Source organism: Ammospiza nelsoni, chromosome 4 (assembly GCF_027579445.1).
Source record: "Ammospiza nelsoni isolate bAmmNel1 chromosome 4, bAmmNel1.pri, whole genome shotgun sequence".
Classification (NCBI taxonomy): domain Eukaryota; kingdom Metazoa; phylum Chordata; class Aves; order Passeriformes; family Passerellidae; genus Ammospiza; species Ammospiza nelsoni.
The window spans coordinates 10,961,861-10,978,052 of NC_080636.1; the positions used below are offsets into that span (position 1 = coordinate 10,961,861).

Sequence of the window (16,192 nt, forward strand, 5' to 3'; positions counted from 1 at the left end):
ATCCCTTCTTCTCCTGTGCCCCTGCCCCCTGTCTCTTTCTTCATCCACACAATTATTCATGTGCCTGCACTCCCAGGCTGTAATTGTGACAACCCCTGGAATATTTCTCTATTGCTAAGCATCTTCTGTATAGAACTGATGAGAAAAACTGGAGAGTGGATAGTTTAGTAGTAAAGAGAACAACAGGAAATCCAGCATGAGGTTCAGAAACTGCTTCCAGGATATGATTAGCTATAGGCTGAAAGATAAGACCTCCTAGAATACAGACAAAACCTGGCATTTAGAACTTAAATAGTTAACTTCCTCTTTGAAACACAGAAGTGGAAGAGGAAGGATTGAAACAGACAAGTACTGCAGCATTAAGCACACAGAAATTCAACTAAACTTCTCTTTGAATACAAATAAATTCCTTGAATAAATAAATATTTCCCACTGTGTTGATGTATTTGTGGATACTTAGCACATCCTTACAAGGCACTCAAAGCAACAGGGAGTATATGATAGACCTTTCTGAAAATGTTCCAAAACAACCAGGAACACTCTAAGCCTAGGAACAGCTAAATGCCCAAAGACCTTACAGGAGATTACCTGTCCCATTTCAACCCTATTTCACATCCTCCACCTCACTTAGGGCAAGCAGGACACTACAGAATTTCACAAGTGATTCCACCACCAGTGAAATTGGAAAAACTGTGAGTTTAAAAGCTGAGTTTTGGCAGTGCAAGGCAATGGACTTTGATTCAATAGTAGTCAAATGTAGTTCATCAGAAAAAAAAAAATCAAACCCTGACTTCACTGACTGCATTCCAGCTTGCTGAAGCTGTTAATTAACCAAAACTCAGTAATGCCCTTTGGGATTAGAATGCTCTGTGTTCCACTTGCTTGGGTGCCAAGTCTTGCAGTAAAATAAGCCATTTCTTATAAGCTATGCTTAATAGCTCAATCAACATTTGCAGGAGAAATTAACAGCAGGTTCCCAATAATTTAGCTCTCTGAAGATGCTGATTTAGGCTTTGCCAGCCTATATGATTTCCCCACTGATAAACTGTTACCACTGTTTAATCAACAACACCAAGGGCAAATTGAAGTGAAACCAGTGACCAACTCACACACACACTCACTAAATTATTGCTTCTGAAGTGGGCTGTATTAGATAACTACAGTTGAACATAATTTATATACAGACTCAATTATCAATATCCATTTTTAAGGGATAAAACATGATTAATATTGAACCCATGGTTCACCTGTGTTGTCACTCACTGATTTACCCCACCACAATCTTGCCACCTCCACAGAAGTGGGATTTTTAGTTACAAGAGAAGCTGATTGGAAAAGCTCTTCTTGAGCTTCCTCCTTCTCTGAGCTACAAGTTAAAAGGAATATTAAACAACAAGGGTTGTTTTTTTGGGTTTTTTTCTGGTAGAGAGCCACAGGCTCTCAAACCAATCCTCATGCTCAAAATCACAAGGCTACGTATTATTCCAGCAGTCACTTGGAAAGGCTTTTCAGCTTGTTCAGAAGGGAAAAGAAAAGAAAGAGTGAAAAGAAAACAAAACCGCACAAGCCCAAAATCCCAAATCTTCAAAATGTTAGACAACCTAAACGCAGAAAGGATTTTTCAAGCAAAAGCAGTAAGACTCTGCTTTTACAAACCTGAGTGTAGCACTCTAGTTGCAAACAAAATGGTCTCTACCTTTCCTTTCACAGTAATATTGCTGTCAAGCTTTAATAACAGCATGAAAAAAGAAATACTGGCCAGAACCCTAAGAAGAACCAAGAAAACTTATCTCAAGATAAAATTTAAAAAAAAAAAAATAAAAGATTACATACTCAGGGAACAGGCTAAGATCAATTAAAATTACATAACATTTTCACTAACACAGTTTCACTTTTCAAAATGAAAGTCAGATTTATTCAACATTAAGTGCAACAACACATCAGAAATCAATAAAATCAATTTTCACTTATAAAGTAAAGCAAAGTAACATGAATAAACACAGGAAAATACTGTCTGAGACTCTCCAAGCAGGACATTTCTCATAAGACTCACAGAAAAGAAAGAAAAAAAAAGATTTTTATATGCAAACAGACTAAATTCCCCCAAATTCAGGGTTATTTTCCAGTTGTAAAGCAATATATAGCTAATGGGAGGTAAACTAGAAAAGGGGATGAAATGCATCATGCTGTACAACACCAAAGAAATACCCCAAATGCATTTGTGTACAGCATTAACAACATGCAATAGGTGAGGTTAAAAGCAAGTACAGTGTATATATTAGAGACAGAAACTAGCCAGTCTGAAGGCTTTCTTGTTTTAGTTCAACTAATGAAAACCAACAGAAGCCAAGAGCAGAGGAAGAGCAGAATCTGCATGGAGAACATCTCTTCCCAGAACAGTAAACATCTTAAGATTCAAATTTTGCACACATTTACTTGTCTTGGTCCTCTTCTTGCTATGTCATTAAAACATATCCAGATCCAATGGGCTTTATGCAAGTATCTACATTTTTATAAAGCAGTAATTAAACAAAACATTGCAAGTCATTCAAATTCTGCTAATCTTTTAAGTCAGGCATTAATATGCTGAACACTCACTACAACTCAACATTATTTAAATTAAAAATAAAAACAGGGCAAGACATCTCCCAAACAGCCTTGCTGAAGTCTAGGGTATTCTAATTATATTTGTTGCTTGGAGGAGAGCGATGTGAAAACAGACAATGTGCTACCCAATTCATTTCATTAAGAATTATTTAAACCATACTTTTAGACAACAGCTGGTCTCTTTGTTCATTCTATTCAGTTCACAGCCTGACAGATTTCTCTTGTCAGTCTTTTATTTTTTATAACAGCAATTTTTTAAGACAAACTCCCAAGATCTCCTATAGATTTTGTCAGCTATTGAAAAGCAAGCAAGCATAGCACACATGCAAGTTATTAGAATTAGAGAGCCAAATATAATTAACTACAAAGTTCCAAGCAGTAAGTACATCTACATTCCCCTGGGGAGACTCCATCTTACTGGGAGATGGGTTTGAAAGCTGATAAAGAACACAGGTTACCTAGTTCACTTCAGAAGTTCTCTGCCTTCACCTGAAGACTTACCAGAATCCATTACCAACCAACAAGCTAACAAGCCAGTACAAATATTTAAGATTGTCATTCATTTCTGTAAGAATGGAGTGATGGCTGACAACTGAAGACCGACTTTTGTAGTGTTAGACATACTGACCTTAATTTTAAATGAATTCAAGTCTGAAAATAATTGTGCAGCATTAACTTAAGACACAAATAAACAATCAAAGGATAATTAAAGGATAATTTTACCACTCATACACAAATCACACCAGCCAATGCTCCACCTCATTCACCTGAAGTACAGTAGTGTTTTTACAATATCCAACTGTGACAAAGTTTTTAAAAGGCAACTATTTATCATTTATCTACTAGTAATTCCCAACTGAAAAAGGCCTGTAATGCTCTAAACTATAAACAACTACCAGTACCTGTTTATTTTTTAACAGGACAGGGTTCACAAATAACTGAGTTGAATTAAAATAAAAGGAATGTGAAGGACAAAGTTTTGATTCAGGTGTCTTTAGCACATATTAAACCAAAACTGACATTAAGACATGCTACTTAATGTTCTCTGAAACTGCTCTGAGGTGGCAATCACCCCGGTTAGTACTGTAACTACTAAATTTAATGCTGGGTGAAAAACAGAATAGAAATCAGAAATAAGAAGGTACCCTGTCTTTACATGTACCCTAGAGAGTACATGTAAAGAAAAGAGTGGGATTTTTATGTTGGATAATAAGTTACTGATCTGAAAGTGTTGAGACTGAATGTACCTCTTATCTCCAGCAATCTAAATTGTGAGTGTTCCTTAGGAGATTAAATGCCACCAAACATTTTTCATCCTCTCCAATGAACAAGAGGCATTTCTTTTCACCCTGCTCAAATGTGTAATCCTGAACATCTAAGCAGAAATCGACCTTCCCACTTTCATTTCAGCAAAGCATTAAATACACAGAACACACACATAGAATCTGAAAAATTTGAGATTTAAAGTTGTAAAGAAAAACAAAAGATAACACAAATCTACTTTATTTCTGAATGCCTGAAGTAGATTGGTAAGTACTGACATCTGCTTCAGCAATGCCAGATGCAAGAGCACCCAGGAATAATAGTTTAACATTTGATATTGTTACCACTTTTATCAATTGGTGCATTCTGTTTATGTAACAGAAGACTAAGTGGAGAGTCAGAAAAACACCATCTGCACTGGGCTGGAAGCAAAAACTACCTGTTGAATACCTGAATGACACATTTGAACTGCTAATGAAGCCACAAAGAATGGTCACCTAAACATCTACACTGTCAGGCAGCCAAACTCTGCAGGCAATTTTTGGTTATTAGTTGTCCCAACATCTGTGCCATTAGCAGAAAATGTTAGCAGCACTTAGACTCAACCAGGCATAGGGGGCTTCACCATGAATTATGAAGATGCAGCATCCAGGTTAAAATGCCTACAAGCAATTTGGAGCAGTGATTCAAGCATGAGATATTAACACACCCCTACAGCAAGAGCAACTGGAAGAGATTAGAAAAATGTATTCATCCAACTTAACCTGTTGCACAAGGAGATAAGCAAATAGACAAGAGGTCCAAGAATTAGTAATTCCTGTATTTGGCTTTTTAAAAAAAATCATTTACATTCTTCATTGCTCAAAAATATGCTTGTAATTGAATGGGGAAAAAATATTTATGAAAATAAGGCAGCAATCCCTCTCCAGCAATGTATCATGGAAACAGAATGAAACTATCCTGAAACTCTAAAGGCTGGTGATACAAGTATTACTAATCAGCTCATCTCCCTCCTGTGCAAGCCATGTTCCCATATTTTGGGAAGCAAAAGGCAAAATCTTGAAAGCTTTAATTTCTAATTAGTGTTATCTTTTTAGGCTTTTAATCAGGTGTAAATTACTGCCTAACTCCAGCTGGCATGCATAAATATCGTAAGAAAACTGAAATCAAGTATTCTTGGCTTCATCATCTTCTAGGCTTCCAAACAAGGAACCACATTCTTACTCTAACATTACTACTTGGATGACAATTGAGAATTTTTCCTTTTCAGCAAACTGCCCTTCAGGAAGCAGAGGGTAATCCACTACCTAGGTACCAGTGGGGGAAGAAAAGTTGACATATGCCTGGAACTGCCAATGAACAATTTTAAGTTCCATCACTGAGCTGTGGGGATGAGGGATGGAGGGGAACCAACCAAAATGAAAAACCAAAAAATGCAAATGCAATCAGCTGGTTTTATCTCTAAGCCCACCATAAGATGGTAAAAAGCATTCCCCATGGTAACCAAAATGCCTTTCCCAAAACTTTTATGCTAATCAAGTGTCACGTAGCTTTAGTAAGAATTGTGGAAAGGTTTGTATTTGTTTCATTTTGGAAGAACTGGGATTTTTTTCCTTCTTTATACAGAATCTTATATTTGACACTTCATTTTACAAGTGACTTAAACAGCAACCTTAAACAGGGAGAAGTCTTCTAGGCAATTTCCACAAAGAAGCTGCTGTCCTGGCAAAGTACTCTAACAAAACATTTAAATAGCAAAGAACCTCATCTTCTGAAATACCAGATAATTAAAAACAGAACATGGATTTTAGCTAAAAAAAGCAAAAAAGCACCCAAAACAAACAAACAAAATAAAACCCCACAAAAAAGCACCCAAAACAAACAAACAAAATAAAACCCCACAAACCAATCTCTAATGACACTAGCTGACTGTCTCAAGTGACTGAAACACCCTTTGAATGCTGGGGGTTGGAATGCTGGCTGCACTCACTGACTGCCAGCAAGTTCAAGTCACACTGGCAGCAAATGGAACAGAGAACCTTCTGAGGCACATTGTCTCATTCTTAGATCTGGATGTGAGATTCAGTTTCCTGTTATTTCATAACAGATGTGTGCCAGGTACTTCAATGCTAAGACTGGATTTGATGACTGCCAGTGAAGATCTGCCTCAGAGCCAGTGCTCTCAGCACCCTTCAACAACATGACTCGAACCATTTAAAGATGGGGATTTCTGCAGGAGGAGCCATGGAGGCCACTTACATTGTGGACAAATTTAAATGGCAAGAAATGCAAGTGGCTATTAAAATAATAAAAAATAAACTCAATTAACATAGAATTCGTTTGTCCTCCAACATATAATATTCACCACTTCTGATTGTATTAATTTAAGCTTTTTGTTCTCTATTAAGAAGCAGCTATAAAGTTACAGCCAGTGATACACTGAGTTGAGAGTTGTCTGTGCTCCAAAGGTTTGCCATTTTGAAGCTAAAATCTACCACTATGATAATCTTATCTGATTTGTTTGCACAGTACAAAGAAGTATTTTTACCAGAAAATAGTTAAATTGTTTCTTTAAAAATATACTTAGCACTTTAACTCTCAGCCAATAAAGAGCTCAATACCTCCTCTATTTCACTTTTAGCTACACTTACTACAGAAAACTAAATTTGTCTGTTCTGGCTTCTCAACATTTGAGTTTGCCCAATTTTGATATCAGAATTAAGAAGTGCTGCCCTTCCACTACTCAGTACCAACTTTTTCTCCATGTGTAAATGCTTACTCTCCAGTACCAAAATGCCACTTCATCTTTTTTGGTAATGATAGAGACAGAGTTACTCAAACCTCACACCAAGATCTACTATCCAGCCCCAGATCTTATTTTAAACTCAATTATCGCTATGGCCTTCTCAAGTGCACCAAGGTTTTTCTGGTAGTAGTTTTCTCCATGTTGTTTGGGAGGCACAGGAAGTTCCCTACTTGCATAAAAGTAATTGTTCCCTTTGTAGATGTTCAAGTACTTCATCAGGGTTTAAGCTACAGCTCTGGAAGGCTCAGCACTGAGGTGGTTCTTCGGCACAAGTCTTTTTTCATCACTGCTTTTTGCTGTCTGCCATGTACAGAGTGCACAATCTTTGTTCAAAGAGACCATTGCTACCTTGCAATTGCTTTATTTTGAAGCTACAGCTGGTCAATCTGATGATTCAGAGAATATTGGAACAATATTATGTTCTCATTATTTTCTATTCCACTAATTTTTTCTTCACCAAACTTTATCAAATAATTGATTTGTCCCATGATTTTCTGCATAGATGGCCTACAATCAGTCTCTGTTAGACAACAGAACTCTGGATTATTTCTGTTCTCTTAAGGAATTAACCAAGGTACCAGGACATGTATAGTACTTGCAAATGCAAGGTCTCCACCCCATTTTATAACCCTTCTCTTTCAGCCATGTCACTAATCACAGTCAACCTGTTAAAATCACCACCACTTCTTGAGGAGAGAACAAACACATTGGGTATGTACAGTGAAACCTAAATAGAAAATGATAGAAAAGACACATATCATTTGATTTCAATTAGCTACAGGTTTTGAAGGCTCCTTACTAGAAAAAATGTAGGCAGTCTGTGAGTAATTCTGTCACACAGTACATCACATACATAGTGGCAAGAAGTGAGCCCCCAGTCACAAGTCCCTGGCGGTGGCACCTGCTACTGAGGCAATGAGAACACCCCTGTGGAAGATCTGAGACTGTTTAGTCATCACTGGCTAAATTGCTTCTGCTGACTAGAGCAGGAGGTATTTCCTTGGAATGTACCTCAGAAGAAATTCCTGCTCAGTATATTAATATTTTCAAACTGAATAAAAGGCACTGTTGCTTAAGCCATATATTTCTTGTCTCCAACTGTTTAAAAAAAAATAAAAATATGGTTTTGAACACCTAGCTACTGCTACCCTAAGAAGGCTTCCTTGTTATCTCACAGTAATTTCACCTCTCCCTAAAAAAGCTTCACAAAAATTTCTTTTATCTGAAGCAGTCATCTCACCTTTATATCTATCTTTATATCTAAAATTATGAGTTAGTATAACAGTATGCATTATAAAATTATACCATTTACTTCAGACATCTCTGAACAGCTAAATCTTCAAACTATACAAAAATAAAGTGTATGAAATCTTACAAAAGGAGGACATTAAGACAATAATAACTAATTCAAAAAATATAATAACTTATACACAGCAGTAAGCATAAGCAATGTAGTCTACGACAGCTTCCAATTAACAGGACCTCTGAAACATGTCTGAAACAAGCATCAGCTGGAATTGGAACATTCCCAAGCACAATAATGTTTCCAATTTATTATCTTTACCACAGTACAAACTTTCACAACCCAAATGTCCATTGTCTGTCAATCTGTAAACAAAAGCTACTATTCCCCCTCCTCATTTTGAGAGGTGAATTTTTTCAGTCTTCAGTGAAGTTTCACAACCATCTTGCATAAGGAATCAAGAGCCTGTTCTCTTGGTAATTTACTATTTTCTTTTTTTTTTCTTTTTTTCTTTTTTTTTTTTGTTTGTTTCTCATACAGCCTGCAGTGAATTAAAATCACAGTGAAAGTCCTGGGAAAAAAATGATCTTTACAGCAGGACTTGAACCATTCTAATAATAAATGCATCTAACAAAGCTTCCCATAATAAAAGCATGACATTTCCATTTCCAGAAATCAAGTCAATTAGAAATGCTAAATTTTACTTAAAAACCCCAAAAGATCTAAAAGTGAAAAGATTCATCTTCTCAGTCAAATACAAGTCTTTCAGTTTCACTTGCAGAGACTGTTCCAGTCTGTAAAATAGTAGTGCAATTCATTTAGTTCTACTTCTTTTATTTTCCTTAAAGTCCAGGAGATAAATGTCCTATTTCTATGGAAAGATAGGAAGATGCTCCAGTAAACAAGAAACTTTGGCAAGCCCAGGAAGGCTTACTAGTCCATTAAAGCTTAGGAGTCCAGAGTGGCTTAAAAAGGGTTTATGAATAAACTTTAAAAAGCTCAACAAATCAAAGTAAAAAAAAAAAAGCTGAAAAAGACAACCTAAAAAAATAAAGAAATAAATAGGCAGAAATGAATGTAAACTGTCTGAACGTTTTAATGATTTGTCATTGACAGCTGGCACAACCGTTGACAGTACAGTCATTAAATATAGGTGACCTACAGAGTATTCCATTGGGGCATCCACTCTGGGATGCTCAAATGGAATTACATTCCTAAAGATTTAAAAAATGGAGTTCTCATAATATTACTATAGGTTCTCTTCTGCCCACCTCACTTACACTTCTTCTTAAAGAGGTTTTTTATTTTTGATGGCTTTTTATTTTTTTCACCATTCTGGTAGAGGTCCTGTGGGATGCTGCTTATCCTGGGGACAGAAGCAGCTTCATGGCTGGGTTTGCTGTCACTGCCAGTCGAGGAGCACGAGGTGTGACGAGGCTTTGGGACGGGGATCCCAGTTGAAAGTTGGTTCATGCTGCAAGACTTCTCCAGGATTCCATTATAAACTTTGCTTGCAGGACTAAAGATCATGCTCTTAGTTTCTGCCATGCCTACACAGTCAGGAGAGCCCCTAGAAACATCTGCAGTCAGAGAAGAGGAGTCTCCCGTAGATGATTCCTCCAGTGAGAATTCTTCTGGTGATACTTTCTGAGGAGAAATTGTCTGGTACATCTCAAGACTTGCTGGAGGAGACTGTTTTCTTCCAATGGATGAATTTAAGGAGTCACATTCCGAACCTGTTTCCTGTACTTCCCTGAGTCAGAGCAGAGAGAAAAGAAAACATAATGAAACTACAATTGTCTTCATAGAGTTAAAAAGGAAATTAATTCAGAATCAATAACATTAGTCTAAAAGCACCACCCACAGTTTTCCTTAGTAGTTAATTAAACAAAAAAAAAATTAAGTTAAACATTTTAAGTTACAACTTGCATTACATCATTTTATTATCTAAACTTAAGGGAATTAGTTTGTGCAATCTTGCTTTTGTGAGCAGCAGCATCCGCCCAGAAATAGTCATTTGTATTTCACTTCAAAGAACAAAGGCTATCTTTCTGGCACGTGAAGTCGGAAAAGTTATGAAATGAAAGAAGGAGATTTAAGCCTATCATATACAAAAAGTTTCTTCAGGACAAGTGTCCCTACCTTTCAACAAGCTCATTTGCTCCTTCCAAAAGGAATTTAACCTTTTCCTATGAGGCCATGTAACAAGAGTAGGTACACGCTCAACATGCTGTAAGAATTGTGTTACCATCCATCTCCTCTTCGCCCAGTAGCTGACATTGCTTTTGATCCTAGTTTCAGATGTAAGAGCCAGTAACATATTGTAATGGAGAATCAGGGTTAGTTCAGTGCACCCTGGATTGTAACATTACTTAACTGTACATGACATGCTAGCTATTTACATACACATACCAGACAAGAACTCTCTGCTCCGCGTAGACTATATTAATTTATATTATCCTACAGATTACTTTAACTTTTGGCTTGGTTTAACCTCTAATTCTAAACTGTTAGTCTCAATAATCCTATCAAGAGTTGCAAGTGCTGTTTGCTAATCTCCGTACCATTGTTTATCAGCAGAGAAGTAAATGGCTTCCTCCTCCTCTTCAGTTCGATAGAGAGCTGGGCAGCTCGACACAGAGAGGATGTCAGGGTCAGGGGAGTGCAGAGCGTGCTGCGACTGTGGAGATGATGGCACAACACTGCGTCTTGATCTACACAAGCTACTGCTTCTTGCCAGAGTGCTGGGAGCTTTTAGAATGGACCCTGAGGCAGAGAAAAAGCAAACCAAAACCCTCCAAGTGACATTGATGTTAACAGTATCTACTCTGAAGACTAAGTAGCAGGTATCTGCTTCGGTGACAGTGACTTTTAAACAACTTTGACATTGCTTGACAGTTTCAGAGGAACAAAGACTGACACACCTCATACGTTCTACAGTTAGATGAAGCAGCTAATCAAGATGCAACTGCAGAGATTTTGTGCCTGCCAAATACTACCCTGACCAAGTACACCAAAGCTCTGGCTCACTGTGCTCTCTTGAGAACAAAAAGAAAGATTCTACTGAAACTCCCAATCCTTCATAAACTAAAAACAGCGGTGCTGAAATTAGTATGTTACACAATGTCCTGTATTTTGTGTGGTGATTTGGAGGTTAGAAAATTGTAAAAGTTTTGCAATGTAGGTACGACTAACCAAACAGCCAACTGCTACACACTACACTACTTGAAAAATAGGCTAGATAGAGAAGACCAATTTCATTTACACAACTTGACAGAAAATACATAATTCAGCCTAACTTTAAGATCAAGAACTTTCTTTTAGATAACATTGTCTGTTGCCAGGCTAACTATGAATTTCTGGAAGTAAAAATACTAAGAATGGGTGGAGACGGCCACGCAAGACTTCATCAGCAAAGTACCCAACAGGAAGTGATAAACTCAAATGTTCCTAATCCAATTACTCCTTCAAAAGATTATTAGGCAGCAATACTTGTACAGAAAAAAAACTACAGACCTCTTTCCAGGCTAGCTGTTACAAGTCCCAGGATTTTCACACCCCTCCTCAAACTGTCCCATGGAATGCAACACTGCTTATGTAAGATACACCAGACCTTTACTGGTGTTCAAAATTGTTTAACAACCACAACACGCTAAAAATCCCTTCAATTTTTTCTGTAGACAAGGATGTCTAGCCTGACACAATACATTTTATTTTCTGCAATGCCAGTTTATCATCATATAAGCTACAGTTTCCCTTCCTAGAATCTCAGAAAAGGACAAGTAGTCCACTCTCTTTTAGTACAGGAAATCTAAACAGTACTTACTAAAAGGTGCAGTTACTTACTAAACTACTGACCATAAAAGCACGTTAGGAGCTCAAAAATCATCTTGTGTAATTACAAAAAAAAAATCCTCAAAGAGCAAATGTGAACTGAGATAAGAGAGTAAGAATCTCTTTAGGAAATCTTGCTACAGGTCCAGGTAAATCAGATACCATCCTACTTACTGGCATAAAAATAAAAAAAAAAAACAAAAACAAACAAACAAAAAAACAAACCAAGACTGCACCATTGGTGAATTTTCAGAGAAGTAACAAGCATTTTGATCCTTTGTAGGTGTATATACACAGGGATATGAAGAATTCAGCTATGACAATTGAACATGTAGAATTTTCCAGAGCAAATGAAGCTCACTAAATCAACGAACCAGCTGAATCCTAATGAGTCAATGGAAAAATAGAAGTTTCACTACTACCTTCCAGCTGTAAGGACTTTTTTCCAGTGTCAGACACTATTTCTCAATCCATTTTTGTTCTTCAACTTGAGATTGACCAAACAGCTCTATTACTTGACACCATATAAGCCTATCAACGCAATTGCTCTGGCACAAAGAAGCCTGTCCAACAGACTTCAAATTTTGTCATTTCAAATTTTGTTTATGAGTCCAAAGGATGCTGGGGCCAGGCAATATCCCAGTCCTTTAGATCCAGTGATGGAAATAGCCCCTTTCTTAAGTGACCTCCTGCACAGGGCATTTTGCCTGAAGCCTCATGACCAAGACAAGCCATTATGCTTCTGTCCTTCCTCGGTGTATTTGTTATTTTTGTCTAAAGGATGGGAATAATTCAGTATTTACTGAACTAACCTACAATAATTTGACTCCTCAACACTAGTTTCAACAACAGATCATTTAGCATATTTTCCTCATACAGTAAAGTTTCAGCTAAGTATGCTCTTACAAACAGTACAGTCCTTTTCTAATCGTAATTCCTTTGAATCAACTGCACTTTCTTCTCTGGCTTCACTTCTAAGCAAGAGTTAAATGAGAAGAGTGACTAAAAAAACTCACAAGTGTGAAGTTTTTTACACATATCCAAGTGTTGTCATTTTAGACCATCTGGAAAATCACGACAATAAATGGAGCTCTTCATTTTGAAATCAGACCACAGGCTTCTCAATACAGAACTGGATGCTTAACTCTAGGAATCCATATTTCATTGGGTCTCCAATAAATTTGTTGCTAGGGTTTAAATCAAAGTATTTGCACTGAAGACAACTAGAGAAACAGTATTCCTTAAAAGTGATCAGAACTTGCAGTAAGTTGCAAGAGGATTAATGAACTTTTCACTGTGGTCTGCAGAAAAAAAGGTTGGTACATTAAGAAGAAAAACCAGTGTCCAAGGCATACTAAGTAAAGCCAGCAAAGTGGCGACCTTATGCTATTTTAAAATACAGTTTGAATTTCTTCTGAGAATCCCAGCCCTGGAAGAAAAATGTAGCCACATGACAGTTTTCCTTCCCACTCATTCCTCAGCTTCAAACAGCTTGTTTGAATAACTGCATGGGAGCTCATCTTTTCGATTTGCCTCTGGAATCCAGTTAATCACGAGCTCCATGAAGCAGGTTCTTGTTCTGACACAATGACTCATGATGCAAGGGTGGTCTGAATCCCCAGTGTATTTCTTCTGATCATAGTTTAACCAAAGCTGGACTTCTCTCCCTCCAGAACTCTGCCTCTCCGACAGACACTCAAACAACCAACCCACTGTATCCAAACACAAACATTCCGTCTGAAAGCCTCCCTTGAACAACAACAGGATTTTGTTCCAATCACTAAAGAATGTGCACAAGGCTATGTAGCATGCGGCCTCCCAAAGGATGTGATCTTTCTCATAGCTCAAGGAACCCTGGACTAACCTCATCCCTTCCATCTGAGCTAACAAACTCAGCATTATTCATTACAAACTTTTGTTTAAGTAGCAATCCAAGGTTGACAACCACTTTCAAAACCGTAGCTGAATTTGCCCCACTCCCCCACTGAAACAAATGAGAGGCTTTTTCTTCATGCTATCTTTACTGCAAAACTTTGCCATTTAAGTCTCACTGGAGCTAGTATCTGAAATCCTACAGAGAATTTTGGTCTTTTTGACTTTGATCTAATCCTGTTTGATTTCAGTACTCTTCTCCCACCTGACTTGAAAATCCCATGTCTCACAACTTTTCCCCTGTCTTTTTACTGAGCTCATCACTTACCATGAAACTGTGAAACTATTGGAGGAGTGTCTTCATCTAAGTCATCAACTCCCCCTGCAATTGGGTAGGGAGGAATGGAAACTCGAGGCATAACTACCCAGCTGTGATCAGAGTAGAGAGAGGAGGTCAAGCTTGGTAGCCCAGAATTGTGTGCGATTTGAAACCCACAAATCTTCTCAATCTGCTGCCATCGATAAAGACGCTCCCGCAAACACGTCGTCAACTCAGAGAGTGCTTTCCTGAAAAAAGGCACATATTAAAATTATATACACTGTACTTATTGATAAAGCAAAGCAACACATTCATTCCAGCATACCAGAAGAACCATTACAGCTGTTGAAATATTCACATTTTAGTATTTTTTAAATTGCTTTTGTAAAGTGCAAAACCACTAAGACACTCAATTCCGTAACTCTCCGGGAGTTCTGTTCCAGAAGCAAATAATCACAAAAGAATATGCATCCTGTCCCAGTAACCCTCTTACTTTGCTTCAAGAATTTTATGGTCCACTTCATCCAGGGAGGAGCTGTGAGCAACATGTAGTGTTCCAAATACAGTGCTTCTCTTCTTTTTTATCTTTTCTGCCTAAAAAGCAAAGTAAAGTGAAATGCATAAAACTAGTAATATACTTAACAGATGACAAAACATTAGCAATATTGACATGTAGCAAACAACAATTCAGAGAAAAAACACAAATGCTTATCTGCTTTGTGTTTACTATTTCATATCTCTAGCAACAAATCAGAAAAATTAAGTAGCTGAAGAATAATTTATTACCTCATCTTTAGCAATTGCTAATTGCATTTCTGCATGCTGTCTTTTGATATTGTAATATTGTACTTCAACTTCGTGTGTTAACTGAAGCCACTTCTGCAAAGCTTCAGGAACAGACCAATTACTTCTCAACTCAAACTCCTTCTCAGCCTTTTTTAAAGCCATACGAACCTAGCAATCAAGAAGAAATGAAAGTGTCACCAAAAGTATCATTAGAACTAACAGGTGAACTATAAGCACCTTTATAGCCCACAGCAAAATAGCAAAGCTTGACAGAGTTTTGGTGTGTGCTGGTTGTTGTCAGGTATGCAGATCTGGCAGCTCTGAAATCTAGCATATGACCTTCCATATTTTTTCCAATGTTATATAGTCCCTAATTCAAAGTTTAAATATTTTTGTAAGATGATAATTTTTTTAGTACAACAAATCCAAGTTTATTGCTGCTCAGATGAAACAAAGCTACTCTCTCTCTTCTAACAACAAGATAAAAAGAGCTTTTGTGTATTTTTTTTCTGTGAATCCCAAAATATTATGATAAGCTAATATACAAAGTTTACAGCTTCTAATATTTTCAGGATTATTTTACTAGATAATGGCATGACTGACAGACAATCATTAAGAACTCTTAGAATTTTTCCATTCAAATCCAGCATTTGGGGAATGCTGTTTTAAACACTACTGAGGATCTAATAAAACTAGGACCAATATAAAGTCAACACTACATTTATTAACAGCTGGCAGGTACCTGTACTAACTCTTCCTCTGCATATTTGAGCCTGCTGAGCTCACATTCAGCTCCCTCTCTCAATTCCCTGAGGCGATGAGCTTCACGTTTTGCATCATTGATCTCATCCATCATTTTGCGCTCCAGATTTTGCTTTTCAACAGCAACGTTTCTATTCTCTTCTTGTGCCTTCTCAAGCCTTCAGAATTGAACAAAAAATATGAGAAAATATACAGCATATTTGTTAAAAGTTGTAGTCCTCAGGATAACAAAATGCATCCAGCAACAGGGCAATGGGCACAAACCAAAGCACATGAAGTTCCATCTGAACATCAGGAAACACTTTCACCATGAGAGTGACTGAACACTGGCACAGGTTGCCCAGAGAGGTGGTAGAGTCTCCATCCTTGGACATATTCAGAAGCCACCTGCACATGGTCCTAGGCAACCTGTTCTAGATGGACCTGCTTGAGCAGGAGGGGCTGGACAAGATGAACTCCAGAAGTCTCTTCCAACCTCAACCACTCTGTGATAATAAAGACTCTGCAAGCTTCATGAATCAGCAGCAATTACATCACACAACGTGATATCCATGCCAGGCAAAATACCCAAACTTTTAAGTGAACTGTCATTAAAAGTGTAGTATCAAAATACAAATCTCTATAGACAACTGTGTTACAGGTGCACCACAGACTATCAGCTTTCACACTGCTATATATGCAATAGAAACTAAACAGCTCA

At 37.4% G+C, this 16,192-nt stretch overlaps 1 protein-coding gene across 2 annotated transcripts in view; it reads right to left on the reverse strand.

The window, feature by feature from the left end:
• Window positions 1-8,399: 8,399 nt before the first annotated feature.
• The window catches only part of STIM2 (stromal interaction molecule 2), a 63,583-nt gene continuing 55,790 nt past the window's right edge, over window positions 8,400-16,192 (reverse strand). Inside the window, exons 7-13 of one of the 2 annotated variants that reach the window (XM_059469751.1) lie at window positions 15,473-15,650; window positions 14,731-14,898; window positions 14,438-14,538; window positions 13,954-14,192; window positions 10,484-10,685; window positions 10,062-10,210; window positions 9,400-9,672 (exon numbers count right to left, since the gene is read on the reverse strand). In XM_059469751.1, the coding sequence (XP_059325734.1) occupies window positions 9,635-9,672; window positions 10,062-10,210; window positions 10,484-10,685; window positions 13,954-14,192; window positions 14,438-14,538; window positions 14,731-14,898; window positions 15,473-15,650 (1,075 nt within the window). In that variant the 3' untranslated portion in view covers window positions 9,400-9,634. Of the gene's footprint in view, window positions 9,673-10,061; window positions 10,211-10,483; window positions 10,686-13,953; window positions 14,193-14,437; window positions 14,539-14,730; window positions 14,899-15,472; window positions 15,651-16,192 lie in introns of both variants that reach the window. The other variant, XM_059469750.1, reaches the window with a different exon arrangement.